Raw genomic sequence first — 16,290 nt, forward strand, 5'->3', positions numbered from 1 at the left:
GAACCTACGACCTTCTTGCTATGAGGCGCCAGTGCAAACCACTGCACCACGTGCATATAAACTATTGAATAAAATTCAATACAGTTTTTTTTGAGAATTGATACAGTATCACAAAACATAATATCGCGATACTCGATATTTCCGATATATTTTCTTACACCCCTTTAGATAGATAGATTGATTGCAGAATGTATTAATTCTTCAAATGATTTCTCACTGAACTGAAATATAGAAGTTAGGTAAAACAAATGATTAAGATAGTGAGACACTATTTGATAGCAGACGGAGACATGAGAGATAGATGCTGGATTAATTGGGATGTTTTCATCTCTCTCTCGGAGGTTAATTGGAGGAGGCACTGTGTGACTGGCTTTGTGAATGAAGCCAGCCAACACAGTGCCTCCTCCTCCTCCTCCTCCTCTAGGAGCAGCAGTGCCAAATTGGGAGCAGCATGCAGGATGCAGCAGGTGCCAGCAGGGAAAAAAAATATGAGATATCAGATCAGCAAAGCTAGAGATAGACTCAAAACTATATCTCTGATTCCCAATCTGATCCAGCTCTGTGTCACCAATGAATACAGGAAGAATCAAGGTCTAGTGCCAATCCCTCACCTCCCTCCCTCTCTCCTCCTCCTCCTCCTCCTCCTTCCTCCGTGTAATACAAACCTCGTGATCACCCATTCAGCGGTGCCTGCGTCTGCTGCTGCTTTGGGGGGAAAAAAATAAATAATCCGAGTGTAGCCGAGGGGGCAGCCAAGCCAAAAGTATCCTGGAGACAGACAGACAGGTGTCGCGGAAGTTTACGCTTTGCAGAGGCGCATCACTCCGCGCGTCTTTATTATTGTCATTATCTGGGATAACGTGAAAGAGACTGTAACTGGCGGTCATCCGGCTACCACTGATCCTGTGTAAGTGATTCTCCAACATCAACTCACTAGCGTGTAGGTGAATGTTAGCGTGATATAATGAGCGAGGGATTATTATGATAGAAGCGTGCGCCTCGGTGTCAGGTGGAGATGTGTGTGATTTTTAGAAGCTTTGCATACCTTGATATGAAAAATGTGCGTTTCTGTCTGTGATATTTCTCTAATCACCTTTACCGATTTTGCTGCAAGCTGCCTGATTCACTGTCCGTGTATCACCACAGATGGTACATCATGCCACTGTGGCAGAATGAAAAGCATATGTGCTGGTTTTCAATGAGGAAAGTGCTGCATTTTTTTTTTTTTTTTTTTGCAGCATGTGAGGTGGATGTAATCAGGTATAGAGAAGAGACTAAAAAAAAACAGATTTAGGAGGTGCAGATCTTGTGACTCATCTTTGGGTTTAATTAGCAGAAGCTATTAAAAAAAAATAAAGTCATGTTTTAACAGCCATATGGTTTCCAGGAAAAAACAAACCTTTAAACCAAACAAGAATGCAAGCTGAAAATCCTTATTTGGCAACCCACCCCTTGTGAGTGAGTGCAGGTAAGCTGAGCCTCAGTGCAGTTTTATTTCTGTTTTGTTTTGTAGCAATGATGACTGTCACCTGTTGACAACAATAGCTGTGTTATCTTGGGAAGCTCTTTAGGGAGCCCCTAGGAATACATTCACCCACATACTGGATGAATCAGTCTGCTATTCTGAGCTATCTCATTCAAAGAAAGAAAAAAAAGAGCCAGAAATACAACCCATTCTTAGAGTTTGTGTAGTTCCCAACACTTCGTCACATGCACAGTGACTCAGAGGAAGATTCAATTAGCATCTGTTTTGATTTTTTAACACTTGGGGTCACAATGTGTTTGCATATGTGTGTGTGTGTGTGCCTGTGTGTTCACAGATCAGCTGCAGCGTTCTCACCTTGCCAGCCTCTCTTCTCTTGCTCTGCATAGAGTGGTAATTGGGCAGGTAGTGATGGATGTGACACAGCAGGTAGATGTCAAACAGTGACAAATGATCAAGGGGCTCTTCCTCATCCTGAGCTTTACTTAAAGTGGCAGTATCCACAGTGTTGGCTCAGGGAGAAAGAAAAAGTGGTTGGCAGTTGTTTTTTTTGTTTTTTTTGGGAGCATAGCCGTTTTAAGTTGTCATAGTAGGAAAAGTACAAGTGTTGCTAATAGGGCTGTCAATTGATTAAAATATTTAATCGCGAATAATCGCATGATTGTCCATGATTAATTGCACAATTTGTATCTGTTTAAATTATACCTTAGAGGGAGATTTGTCAAGTATTTAATACTCTTATCAACATGGGAGTGGGCAAATATGCTTGCTTTATACAAATACTACAAATATTGTCCAGAAACCCTCACAGGTACTGCATTTAGCATAAAAAAATATGCTCAAATCATAACATGGCAAACTCAAGCCCAGCAGGCGACAACAGCTGTCAGTGTGTCAGTGTGCTGACTTGACTATGACTTGCCCCAAACTGCATATGATTATCATAAAGTGGGCATGTCTGTAAAGGGGAGACTCGTGGGTACCCATAGAACCCATTTTCATTCACATATCTTGAGGTCAGAGGTCGAGGGACCCCCTTTGAAAATGACCATGCCAGTTTTTCCTCACCAACATTTAGCTAGTAAAAAAAAAAGCTAGTATGACTTGGTTGGTACCAATGGATTTCTTAGGTTTTCTAGTTTCATATTATGCTAGTATCATCCCGCTACAACCTAAAAATCGCAAGTTGCGTTAATGTGTTACAGAAAATACTGATAAAACAAATTTGCGTTAAGGCGTTATCACGTTAACTTTGACAGCCCTATTATTTACACATGTGCTTTTCCTACTACCACATGTCAAAATGTCTTCTGTTGCCCAAATATCGGCAGTACAAATTATATAAATATATAAATGCATGATGCAACATCTTCATTTGTAGAAGTTGCCACTCACAATGTAGTGTCATATGGAACAGCTGGTGCCAAAACTTGGATATGTAGTTGCCATTTTGAGTTAGGTATATCACATTTACAAGTAAGGTCCCAGATTATTTTTTAACTACTCAGTGAAATAATTGCCTTTTAAACTCTCTCTGTGTGGTTTAATGCCGTGATTCTCAAAGTGGTGTCCATGGAACTCTGTCTGGGCATCCGCGAAATAATGTGCTATAAAGTATTAAACTGTGCTGTATCATTTTAAAAGTGTGCTACAGACGGGGACCATTTCCACCAATAAAACAAGTATATTGTGTCCATTACTCCCCCCCATGTTAGCTTTGGGCCAATAAAAAACTCTGATATGATTGTGACACAACTTCACATCACTTCACTCAGGGCGCAACAAGCTGTTCCTGCTGCTGCTCAGCTTGGCTTACTAGCTGACAAGCATGGAGTCAGTCCACATCGTCAAGTGACACTAAGCCCAAACTAGCTAAATTGAGAAAAAATATGACAACAGTTATATCGAGTTTGATTTTTAATGAGAACAGTGACGGGAGACCAAAATGCGTCATGTGTCTTCAGGTGCCAGCGAACGAAGCCATGAAGCCAGCCGAGTTAAAGCCACATCTAATTACAAAGCACCCTGAATATTAGGGCAAAACAAAGTGGTATTAACATTCAAATTGAAATGTGTTTATGTTTGTCACTATGAAACAGATGTGAAGTATTTCGGTTGAAAAGTTTTAGAATACCAATAATACCAATGGCATCTAAGAGTACGAATGGCAAATGCTTGCTCGGTGTTAGGGATTATGAGAGGGTCGTTGGCTAATTTTCCTGGCCCCAAAAAGTTTGAGAACCCCTAGTTTAATGCACTTCCCATGTGTTAAAAAGGGTGTATATAGGCCAGATTTCAACATCCACACATATCATTGATGCCAATACACTTTCACTTTGTTTAATCTTCTGCAGCTTTCCCCCCATCCTCTGCAACCAGTTGGCTTCAGTGGTGGTGCAAGGAGGCTTTTACCACATATTAAAAAAGTGATGTCAGTGCATATTGTATTTTATGCTGACATTGCTTTATATAAAGGCAATATTGGCCAACATTCTGCATATTCTGCAATTTTCTTAAAGCATTTCCGATAACTAATTAATTTGCAGATGCTTATGGCGTTCGTAACGACTTACACTGCTCTGCTTCCCTTAAGGATGTTAGCTATGAATGAGACTCCTTGGTTGATTGGCGTTATTGAATTCATGTCTGGTTCGCACTATGTGCTTTGATCCTTACTTTACAGCTAGTCAGATGGTGGAGCGGTTGGAGGAATATCAGTTTTGGGTTGAGATGCAGTATGTGAAGCTGAAATACAGTCTTGTATAGTCCACTATTGTTGTTGCTTCTCTGTTCTCTCCGATAACTCCTCTTGATGTCCCTCTGACAGATACTGGTCATATCCCGGGGTTGCAAAAACACCTTGTTTCTGCTGTCGTGTGGATGTAGGAAGACAAATGACCTGAGACACAAAGAAAGGCCATCACACACAAAAACACAGCTTGGGGTTTGAAAGAAGCTATAGTGAGCTATTGCCACATATTTTCAAGCAGTGTGGGAGAGTCTCCAGCACATATTTCCCAATCATAAATGCATCCCACACACTCTAAGACTTTGAATGGCTGTAAATACAGAGCTGCAGAAGTCAGTTATTCACCTTCAGTCCAAACAGTCATTTCAGTCACTCTCAGTCTCCTTCCCCCTGGCTGTGACGAAACGCTGATCCAATGGAGAGTGTCTAAAACAAGCAGTTCATTTAGCGCTTGGCTGCACCTGCCCTTTTAGAGCTCCAACAGGGCCCTGTCCTCAGCTCGCCCATCCCCTGCTCACTCTCTGAGGTGATGGACGGCAGCAGAGCCCAGTGCTCTGCAGCGCGGTGTAGGATGTGGTGTTTTTGAGTGATTTAGTATCAGTGTGACGTGGTTGATTGATGCACATGGTGTGTCCTTTGGGGGGAATACAGGTTCCTGTTCATTCTCCTGAGAGATTCATCAGTATGACCTATTTTTCCTGCTGAGGCCATTCTCTCTTCCCTCTCTTTCTCTCTGAGCACTGAGTCGGTCTGAACTCTTGTAATCTGACAGTATTACACCGGTACACTTCATTGTAGTGCCAGTCAAAATGTGACAGTAGTGACCAAAACTATATTGTTATATTTTGTAACAACTGTTGGGTGTGTTTCAACTGAGTAACAGTAAACTGCTTGTCTTCAAAACAAATGCACATAAGGATAGTTTGAAGGTTACAACTTATAAAACAATGAGCTGCAGAGGAGCATTTTACAAGACTCACTTCCAATCATCTGGCTGATTGGTACCTACGGTACAGTGGTCGGCTATAGATTTACAAAGCAAATCAAAGTCATTTAAATCCCCATAATTCCCTGGATGCAGCTCTGAAAATGAGATAATCTGAAACACCAGTTCCGCGTGGAGTAAAATGAGTTGTTGCAGCCATGACTACCATGAGTCTACAGCAAATATAGCACTGGGGTTATATAGCCTCGACAGTTTCAACAATAGAAATGTGTACTGCATGACAATACACCTAAAAGTGTGGGCCTGGGGGTCATTTTACAATACTTTTCGTATCTGGATTATGTTATATTTGGGCAAATATGGTATAGGGCTGGGCGATATGGCCAAAATCTTCTATCAAGATATAGGTAATTTTATATCTTGATAATGATATATGTCACGATATAGCATGTTTTCTGGTAATTCAATGAAATAGTCTATATGAAAAAAACACATGGTAAAGCCTATTTTTGTATACCCCTGTGTGAATTTAATATGTTTAATACTAAGTATTTTCTCATTTTAAGAACTTGAGTGCAAAACATAACAGTTTTAAGTGAAATTATAGAGGAAAAAGGAATAAATATCGCAATAGAAATGTTATATAGAGAAAAATATATACAATAGACATTTTTTTTTATGATATTTACTGTCATATTGCCCAGCCCTAATATGGTACTTTGCAAAGTACTTTTCATGATGTGATTATTTACAGATGTACATAATGGTGCTAATTTGAATATGTCCATAGTAGCTGTTACCGTACATTTTGAGCAAAGTGCATGTGTTGTTGTCTGTTTTCAATGGCTCAACCATTGAAATATAATTTTTGATGAAATTCCTAATGTTTCTGATACATCAGCCCAGCATCCCCAGGATTTTTTCCAATACTGGGCAATTCCGCACATCTACATTTAACGCCCAACGCCAACGTTTAGTCCCAATTCAGGAAATAGTTTAACCTGTAGCGGTGATGGTGCGTGACTTAGGCTACGTTCCAAATTGCATAATTTCCTTTTTACTTTTAGTACTGCAGTCGCCCTTACAAAGTATGTACTGTTGCATGCGGAATGCACACAATTGGGACATAATACTTCATCATAACTTTACACCTTGAACTTTGACCTTCTTGCTCATATATTTGCTGCACAGAGGATTGTGGGTCAGAATAGCCAGCAAAGCATGCTGGCTTGCATACTGCAAAATACAACAGCATGCAGTAGGACATCCTGGTATTTTTGGCATACTGCATTTGACATACTATGTACTGGGACATACTAAATCTTTTTCTGGTACACTAAATAGTATGGTAGTATTAGTATTGGAACACACAGTTTCATGCAGACCGGAGACCTGAGTTCACCACCCATCAAAGACCTGCAATTAACGTCTGCATTACAGTGCTGCAACGTTGACTTTTCCCCAACCTTTACCAAGAGTTTTTGTTGCTTAATATTAACCATACCTCAATCATATTTTAGTTGCCATAGTGCACAATCTCTCCCTAAACAGAACTGTGGTTGTTATGTGCAGATATTACAGAAAGCACGAATTTTGAAAATGTTGGCACTGAACGTAATCTTGCAGAATAATCTAATATTGACATTCTTGTCTGGGGATAAGGCTGGATAAAATGGATGTGCTGAGACATGCACACATACATGTACATTGTGCTGATCAGAGACTGTGTGATCAACAGGAATGTAGTTCTTCTGGTCAAAACAAGAAATCCATGCAGTCTGATAGCCGTTGGTAAAAAAAAAAGACAGCCCGAGAATCTCTGGGAGGTAAATGTGTACAGCTCACTTCTGCACCGACTTACCAAGATGGTGTTCAGTTTAGCCCACAACCTCTCTCGTCTGAGACGGCTGAGCAAAATTGGCGAAGCATTGAACCACTGAGGCACTCTCCAATCAGTGTCACTTAAGGAGGGTTTGTCTGTTGGAATAGCCCACTCTCTTTTCCACTGTGTGCAGACTGATAGCTCATCTGTGCTATTGTTGAGGGTGTGTTACTGTTGCTGCAGGGTGGTGACACCGCCCCGTAGAAGAAGCACAGATTTGATGTGCACATGTTTGTTGCAAATTGTCACAAAATGGATCGGCTATGTGTACAGTCGCTGCCCCCCAAGTATGTGCGTCACTGAAGCTTAAGAGGCAGACACTCTCACAGACGTAAATGATGCTCCATCCCTGTCCTTGACACCACTCACTATAAAAAGAAGGCCTGAATAATTGCCTTCCCTTGTGGCTATACAATAATGGCCATACAGTAATGGCGCATTAATCTCCTCTATACATTAGCAGAGAAACAGGGGCTGATGAAGACAAATATGTTGGACCAGCCTGTATAGACGTGAGAGTGGTATCGATCATCTCATCACCATCACCATCAAATGATGGCCATGATTGAGCACATTTGTTTTGCTACGTTTGCTTACTATAATACAGTGAAGCTATAGGGTGACAACTTTTTCACACCAGAGCTGAGTCATTCTTGCTTATCTAATAATATATGTTTATTTGATTTCAAAATGTAATTAAAGGATTAACCCCCTGTTTTCAAGAGGGTCCTCAAGCACAAAACTTGGAAGTTAACAGATGTATAAAGAGAACTGTATACAGCGTTTGAGGCGGGCTCCCGTTCATTCCTTTGAAGGTTGCTCAGTGGCGCGCGGGTACCCGGATTTTCCGGCGATCTTCCGCATCCCATGGGACCATAGAGCAAGCACACTAGCGTTTCCTTTAACCCCGCCTCCCAGCCCTCGGTCCAGCCTCGGACTGGGGTTCATTCACATGAACGGAGGAAGGGAAATAACTCTGAATATATATATAATATATATATATATAATATATATATATATATATATATATATATATATATATATATATATATATATATATATATATATTATATATATATATATATATATATATTATATATATAATAACTTTGAATAAGGGCTATTCAAGTGTTCGTACTGGGAAGTTGATTTACCTCATAAAATTATCTGTTGAGTTACAGATGTGTCTTTCCCAATGTAAGTCTATGGGGAAAAGTCTTTTTGGGCCCAATGGCATCACGTGACAGACACGGAAGTTGTAGTACCGCCGTTTGGCCCTACGAAAATTTGCTTCAAAGCCCGCCGCACTTCCTCTGGGCTTGATTTAAGCACATTAATGATAATAAATTAAACAATTCAACACAAAACAATCAACAAAGTAACATCATCAAGGACACACATATTAGTATAATTTTGGCCCTGATTATTTCTAGGACTGAAATGAATAATGTGAAATTTAAAGTCACAATTCTGTAAGATTCAAGGCTCTGGTAATATAGTCCATGGCCTCTGATATGTAGGATCAGTCAGTATGTGTGGACACATAAGTTTGTATTTAAACATTTTGTGTATAGGATGTGATTCTGTCAGACTAGATAGCCTTTCCCGAGGGCAAGGTCACTTATCACAGCGGTTGAATGGGGGAGCGTTTGTGAATAGCATTGTGACAGTCTGTGTTTGTGTGATACCAGATGTCGGAGACTGAGAGATTTTCCACTGTAGCTGGGAAAGTGACAAAAGCTCTTTCTTACACTTGTGTACACTGTGTGTGTGATTGAGTAGGTGTGTGTGTTTACATTTGCCCTTGTGGATTTTACATTCACACTGTTACAAATGACTCATAAAGGCATCTGACGGAGATATCTGTAAGGATGAAATGAAATGAAAAACAATATTCCTTCTGGTTTCCTTGAAGCTTTTCATCAAAACGACAAAACACTCTTGACAAATGGTTGAAGTTTATTTTACTGCGTAGCTGTTCCAGGAAATCCAGCAGCGGTTGATAATATTTCAATGTTTCTTTGCAATAAATGGAGCTGAATCTGACAGTAACAAATATTGATTCCTAAATTTTAAAACATGAATGGTTGACATACATCAGCAGGATCATTAGCTCAATTTTGTTTTCTAAAAATTTGACAAAGTTCAACAGCCGTCCGTCACGAGACAGGCCATGAGCTGAACTGGAGGAATGATTGATGATATGCTGAGCGAGAGGAGAGACGCTTTGTCGATGAAGCTATTGGCCCAATAATAGAACGAACATAATTGTCTGGCCTTCTGAGTCATCATTGCTCTCTTCACTGCCAGTGCTCTCCCATCTTGTTTAGACACCGCAGTTAATGGACCTTCTCCTTCTGTCCATCTCCTCATCTGTCTCCACTCCTCTCGTCCTCCCGTCATCCCTCTGTTCTCTCTCTCTCTCTCTCTCTCTCTCTCGCCTCTCCGTCACACCTCCCTCACTTCTTTCCCTACGTCCGTCTCACCCCACAAATAACAGATGGCAGACTCAAGACTTATGTCAAGTCTCTAACTTGAAAATATGAATATTATAGTGCGGTCCAAAGGTCCACTATCAAAAAGTCCACAAATGATTTGACTAATATGCTGTATAGCTGAATATTTTATTTGGATAAGGAAGACACACCAATGGGAGGTTTGCAGCTGGATTACAGCCCAGTGTCGTATACAGTATGTTTACTTTAGAGCATTGTGCCACATACCAGACAGGATGACCCATTGCAAAGCAATGTTGCTGAACAGAAACATGACATCTGTTATCTTGTAACTACCGTGTTTGTGTTTGTTGACAGACAGACTTGTGCTCTTCACAGCTACCTGCCTGCTTTGCATGCTATATGCAAAAAAAACAAGATCTAATCTTATTTTGGAGGCCTATAGTTTGTGGTGCTGTTGAATTGTGTTGCAATGTGTTCCAGTGCAATATCTAAATTGAATTTCTGCAGGGTGGATTGGCATACCATTTTGTACAGACATTCATGGCTCGATATCTCCTAATGACTTTAATGATGCCCTGACCTATTTTTGGTTTGCGGAGGGCAGTGTTTGTTTTCTTGGTTAACATGACGTTATGCATCACATTAGTAATGACCTAAAACAGTAAAAAGAACATATTTTCAGCCACCACTACACTATATTTTCAGACATTATGGAGGTTTCCATAATGTCCGTTTCTGTTCATTACACCATAAGCTTTGCCAAAGACCTATTGATGTTGTAATTCCTTAGCTAATAGAGGTTGATGAAAGTCGAAAATGACTGAATACCAGGTGTACAGTACAAGAGTTCTTTCAAACACTGACAGGTTAATTGCCAGGCGTATTCATGTTCAGCTCAAAAGGAGTGAATTGATTCCACAGAAAACACATCTTAAATTTCTCCGTCCCTCTGTCTTCCATCAGGGTTGTCTCAGCCTCGGCCCCCAGAGCAGCAGTGCCCGCGCCCCTCCTCGTCCTCCCCCCTTGGACCAGCAGTCTCAGCGTGGCGAGGCCAGGAACGATGGGCCGGAAGCTGGACCTGTCGGGCCTGACGGACGACGAGGCCGAGCACGTGTTGAAAGTGGTCCAGCGGGACATGAAGCTGCGAAAGAAGGAGGAGGAGAGGCTGAGGTGAGATGGGATTCCCCCGCCAGCGCTTTTTCTAGTATTTTTACACATATAAGGCGACACTTAGGCTACAGGGTGATTTGAGAGGAGCTGATAAGGAGGGATGACATTTGCCTGTGAGCAGAAATGACCAGATATAGTGGTGTGCAGCTGGCTCAACTGACAAAGACACTATATATTGTAAATGTCTCGGGTTCAAATCTCCCTTCTACATCCTCATACACCTTTGCTACTTTACGATAAATAATAAGAGCGATACTCCTGTTCATACCTGTTCAGGACCGGAGCATTCACCATGAAGGAGCCACAATGTTAAGATATCACACAGTTTAAAACTGGTGAGCATGCTGACTTTTTGCTTGGGACATGTAGCTTTAGCATCAATCTATTAGCCTTATATCTTGTACTGTATATAGCCATCATGTGCATTTTCGAAACCCTTTCACACCATTCTTGTTTTAAAACAAATCAGCTGGTGATTTCAGCATTTTAGACTAATTTAAGTTTGTTTTAGTCTAAATGTTTTGCAGAAAATAACCGTAAATCTGCACAAAATACTTCTTGGTCAATGTTGTTGGTGAACTAGGATAGCTTTACTTGCAGAAGGATTCATTTTTTATCAATTTTTAATTGATTGATTTGGCCAAAAACAATCCTTAAGATCAGTGTTTGTCTTGCTAGTTAATCATGTTAGTAAGGACAGCAATTATTATCACTGATATGTTCGTGCATTTGAAGTCAAAGCTTCAGCAAAACACAGAAACTGTCCGTCCTGACCGATTGTACTTGAAGTCTGTTGCGACATCCGATTGAAAAGTGGAAGCATGCGTTTTAAACATGTTTTCAGCTGTAGTTGTTTCTTTACAGGATTTTCAGCTGTAGGGTTTATTAAGGCCCAGTCAGGGGCTGTAAGGAGGAAGATGCTTGTCTTGTATTTTCTGCTTGCGGGCTGTCAGGTCTGCGGGGTTCAGTCGGTCTGGGCCTCAAGGCTCTGCTCCGGTGTCACAGCTTCTTACTTAACATGCGACAAGTGCTGGCCCGCTCCTCCTCCTCCTCACCTCCTTGTCCTTCACTCCCTCCCTCCCCTCCCTGTGACAGCCTGTAGTCAGAGGGGATTTGGTTCGGTTAACTTGTGATGGGCCTCCGTGGGGGTCTGGCCATCAAATGTGTGGCCAGATCAGTGTGTCTGCTTTGTGTTGTTTCAGCAGGAATGCAGGGGGGAGTTTCACTATTAAAACTCCAGTCTATCTAATGTCACAGCAAAATCTAAAATATGTTTTATGCTGTGTTTTAAGTGTGGTTGTACCCTATGATTTGGTAAACACAAATATGCTATTTTGACTACCTACCAGGCCTCAGCATCAGCTATTTTGTTGTGGAGATTTGATGTCTTTCTTCAGACTTGAACGGTGATCCTCGGTGGTTTTGTGTTCTTGAGCGGATGCCACGAGTGATTAGGCTGCTTTACTTGGAGCACTAAACATCTTAGCGGTACTCTGAGGAGCATAGCAAGGTTGCCTCACTAACCAGAAAGCAGCCGTCGGTCTGCGCCGCTTGAAACTCTACTTATTTTTCCCAGAATCAGTTTCAAAGCAAAGATGGTGTATTCCCAAATTACTGGGCTGTAAAATGTTTCTCCCACCGAGCTGTCATGAATGATCAAAAAAGAATTTATGCCCCTCAGGCTGTTATTACTGATGTTTACTGCAAAAAGATGAGCAAATTAATGTTGATGCCGTGGCAGGCAGACATTGATGAGGCAACAGTTCTTCATAAAAGCAATCAGGCTCTGTGTTTGTAGCCTTATTGAGTTATGAGGACTTGTTAAATGTTTTAAAAGCAAAAGTTTCCAAAGTAGATATTAGATGCAAACTGACAGTCAAATTAGCTTGCTTCAGCAGCTGAAACTGCTCATGTGTTACACGATCTGACATGCACACTATCTTTCCTTCTTGTATTTGCTTTAATTTATGTTTTTACTGTTAGATGTTGTGTGTTTGTTCAGACAGTGCCTCTTGATAACCTAACTGATGTCTCGACTCCCTCGGCATTAGCGCTTGTCACACTTCTCTGTTCTCTTTTTGTAATGTATTCACAGTGATGCAACAAATAATTAGATCCTTTAAGGTATATCATAACAGACTGTAAAAATACTCCAATCCAAGTAAAGGTTCTACTTTATTACAGATGTGTTATCAGCAAAATATACCCCAGCAAAAATACTGATTATACAGATTGGTCTCTTTCAGAATGTCTTATTATTATTATTATTATTATGTACTGCTGCTTTAATGTGCTAGAAACATTTTTATCTTGTAGTTGATCAATGTCGAGCCTATTTTAATCACTATAGTCTTATCTAAACAATGCATCAATGCGTTTTTTCTTTCTTTATCAGCAAAGTATTCAACAGCTATAGCTGGCAAAGTTAAGCCACATTGTTTGTTTCCCATTTACAGAACCAGGACTGTGTATGAACACCATCTTTTTTTTCAGCGCACACAAAGAACAGACAACTAGCAGACCGTGACGTTTGCTATTATTTGCTGAATTTGACAAAAAGTGTATTGGATTAGAATCGCTGACTGCTCCTTTACGTACAATACTTGTAGAAATTAACCAATTAATATATTGACAGAAAATTTATTTGGCAACAATTTTGATTATTGATTAATTGCTGAAGTATTTTTTTTTCAGTTGTTTCAGCAAATGTGTGTTATTCAGACAAAACAAGCAATATGAACTTGGACTTTTTCCACTATTTTCTGACATTTTACAGACCTAAGGCTTATTTGTGATTAATTAGAGAAAAAAATCTGCAGATTAGTCAATAATGAATATAAACATGAGTTATAGCCCTATTTGCTATTACTGTTTTTTCTAACACACCAAGAACAACATCTTTCTATAGGGGTATTATTTGTCAGATCTACAATCCAGAATCAATTGATTGTGTTTTTATAAATGAATCGTTCCTAGTTGAAGAGCACTGTATGCCTGTTTCATCTCTGTTATATTACATATATATTGACACTTGATTTCACTGCATCCAAAGGGGATCAGTGGATGTATGAGTTCAAGTGCATGAGATTAACTTGAACATACAAGTATAGGTCACTACTAAATATTGTTGTTATTCCATTTTATCTTAAGAACAAGGACATGTCGGTCAATCTTAGGCTCCGGTGGCCTCCTGTGTTGTATTTTGCATCATTCGCGTTTTTCTACTGTATCTAATAGATGTGCTTGTTTGTTGGCCTTTGTGTAGCCGATCAGGTTACAGAAAGTGCGAGAGAACCTAATTGCCTTTTTATATGAAATGTAAAACGTTTACAGTATATGAATATGAAAGCTTGTGTACAGCAGATGGTGGTTGCGTGTTTCAGCAGATAGCTCTCTCTCTCTCTCCCTGTGGGTTTTTCGCTTCCATGCATGGCCGACATTTGTTTTTCTTCCTTGAATGAAGTCAGCCCTGCAGAGTTGTAAATTACCCTGTTGAAGGATTCATGGGATAGTTTATAAGCCTCAGCTGGCACTTTAAATGCTCCATTTTAATTTTCTCCCATGCTGAATAATAAGAAACGTTGAAACACTTAACTGATATTACCTTCTGTCTCATGAATACTGAACTGTAATAAATATGTAAATAAAGGGATGCACACAGCTGTAAGCCCAGTTATGGGCAACATTCACTTTTTGTTAGTTCACCTAAAGTTTTAATGTGGGCTAACTTATGATGTCTCTGCACTTTCATGCTTTTATTACTGTGTGAGGGACTTTTTATTATTATGGTGTATATTGTTATTATTTCAAACTGGACAAGGAAAAATCTATATCGTTCCATTAGAAAATGACTCCATAAACATGAAAATATAGGGTTAAAGGCTTTAGTGTGGTGTTTATACTAAGCAGTCTTTTACAAAATCAGATTTTCCAAGTTTAAATTCTAGGCAATAAAGACATAGTATAGTACAGTGTAGAACATGGACAGTGGGCTTGCCTATTGGTCTTGATGTGTCAGATATAAGCATACCATCATCAGTGGCCATTAGTGATTTATGAGATTTCTAATGTTGCTCTGCTGCAGTATGAAGTGCTGAAAAGGTGTATTCTGTGTCTAAATGCTACCCCTGGGTCTCTTATTTTGACATTTTAATATATCCTATAATTTTTATGCTGATGACACACCGCTGTTCTGCATCAAATGTAGTCTGGCTAACATAAATAATCACATGGCTTCTATTTTCAAATGAAACGAAAATAAAGCTGATGTCTTTATTGTTGGCCCTGCTGTAAAAGCATTCAAAAGACATTGCAGCAGCAAAAATGGTACAAAAAGAACAAATAAATTGATTATTTTTCTCTCATATTAAAGGCCCTGCATATCCTTGGTGCATCTTTTCACTTATGTTGTCTGATTAGACCTCTCCTCAGGACCTTGTAGCTGTGTACACATCGCGCTTGATTGACATTTCCCTGACTCTTATGGGTTTGTTTCACTTGTTAGGGCAGGACTACTTACACATTTGCCATTTTCATAGGCCTATTTGTCATAGTCAGTGACTTTGCAAGGTCACTGAAGTCTGTATTTACTGTACCCATGGGTACCATGTTAAGCTTTTGACCACCAGTAGCGCAGAGATCTTTTTAGGAGTGACATATGGTGGTGGTAACGTGCCAAGAAATGTACCAATGCGCCAACAAGGGCAAGGAAGTAGAAGACTGCTAGCAAGCGAACATGAATAATGTAGATTTGTAGGTTTCAAATTCCACCATCTGCACTGTACATGTTTTATGAGGAAGGAAATGCATTTAATATGTTTATTAGGTCTTAAACTTACACACAATGCATTTTCGTGAGTACATTTCTGAATTGTTTTGCCCATTCACACTAGAGGCTTCTCATTTCTGTGGATGTCCCAGGAGTTCTGCTTAAAATGAAGGGAGACTGTACCTGTGCTGTCTTTGCCTCTAAACCTGGAATAGTTAACTTTTTTACCTTTAGTTTATTAGCCTCTACAGACTGAAATTGTTTCCTCTGTTGTTTGTTTTGAGGGTTTCTGCCAATGGCTTTAACTGTGACCCACGGCATAACTGTTTTTCGAATAGTGCTATGAAAATGAATCTTTAGTAACTTCCGTATATGCACCTCGGTTGCTCTGCTGCTAAAGACTGAGAGTGTGATTCTGCCAATTAGAGCAGGTGAGCAGCTCAACCTCTGGCCTCCGCCGTTTCGGTGGCCGTGCAGCTGGAGAGGCTCATTATGGAGCAGCAGGAGACTCAGGGGAGCACAGACGTGGGCCTACTTAACAAACAGCGCAAGCACTCCCAAGGGAGTCAGACTGGGAAATGATTATAGATAGAAATAGTTATCCACCACTGCCTCTGTGTGAATGGTGAGAAGATGCCTGGAGCTCCAGCTATTGGCGACTCTTATGGGTAATTTGCTCTTGGTGTGAGGAAGGATCCACTTTACACATGTGTCTGGCAAGTCCTTGTATGGATAGGCCAATTACTGTACCTGTAACGCTTACTCCAAAGCTCATTTCAATTGCAGCTGTGACAAGTCTATCCTTCCCATACAAATGCTCCGTGGATAAGTCT

The 16,290-nt window shown here is 40.3% G+C and overlaps 1 protein-coding gene across 4 annotated transcripts in view; it reads left to right on the top strand.

Moving 5' to 3' along the window:
• The first annotated feature begins 666 nt into the window (after positions 1-666).
• The window catches only part of LOC119480692 (myosin VIIA and Rab interacting protein), a 128,717-nt gene continuing 113,093 nt past the window's right edge, over positions 667-16,290 (top strand). For all 4 annotated transcript variants that reach the window (XM_037757200.1, XM_037757201.1, XM_037757202.1 and 1 more), the window contains exons 1-2: positions 667-907; positions 10,483-10,689. In XM_037757200.1, coding sequence (XP_037613128.1) covers positions 10,580-10,689 — 110 coding nt within the window. In that variant the 5' untranslated portion in view covers positions 667-907; positions 10,483-10,579. The remainder of the gene's footprint in view (positions 908-10,482; positions 10,690-16,290) is intronic.

The sequence above is a fragment of the Sebastes umbrosus genome, chromosome 21 (assembly GCF_015220745.1).
Source record: "Sebastes umbrosus isolate fSebUmb1 chromosome 21, fSebUmb1.pri, whole genome shotgun sequence".
NCBI lineage: Eukaryota > Metazoa > Chordata > Actinopteri > Perciformes > Sebastidae > Sebastes > Sebastes umbrosus.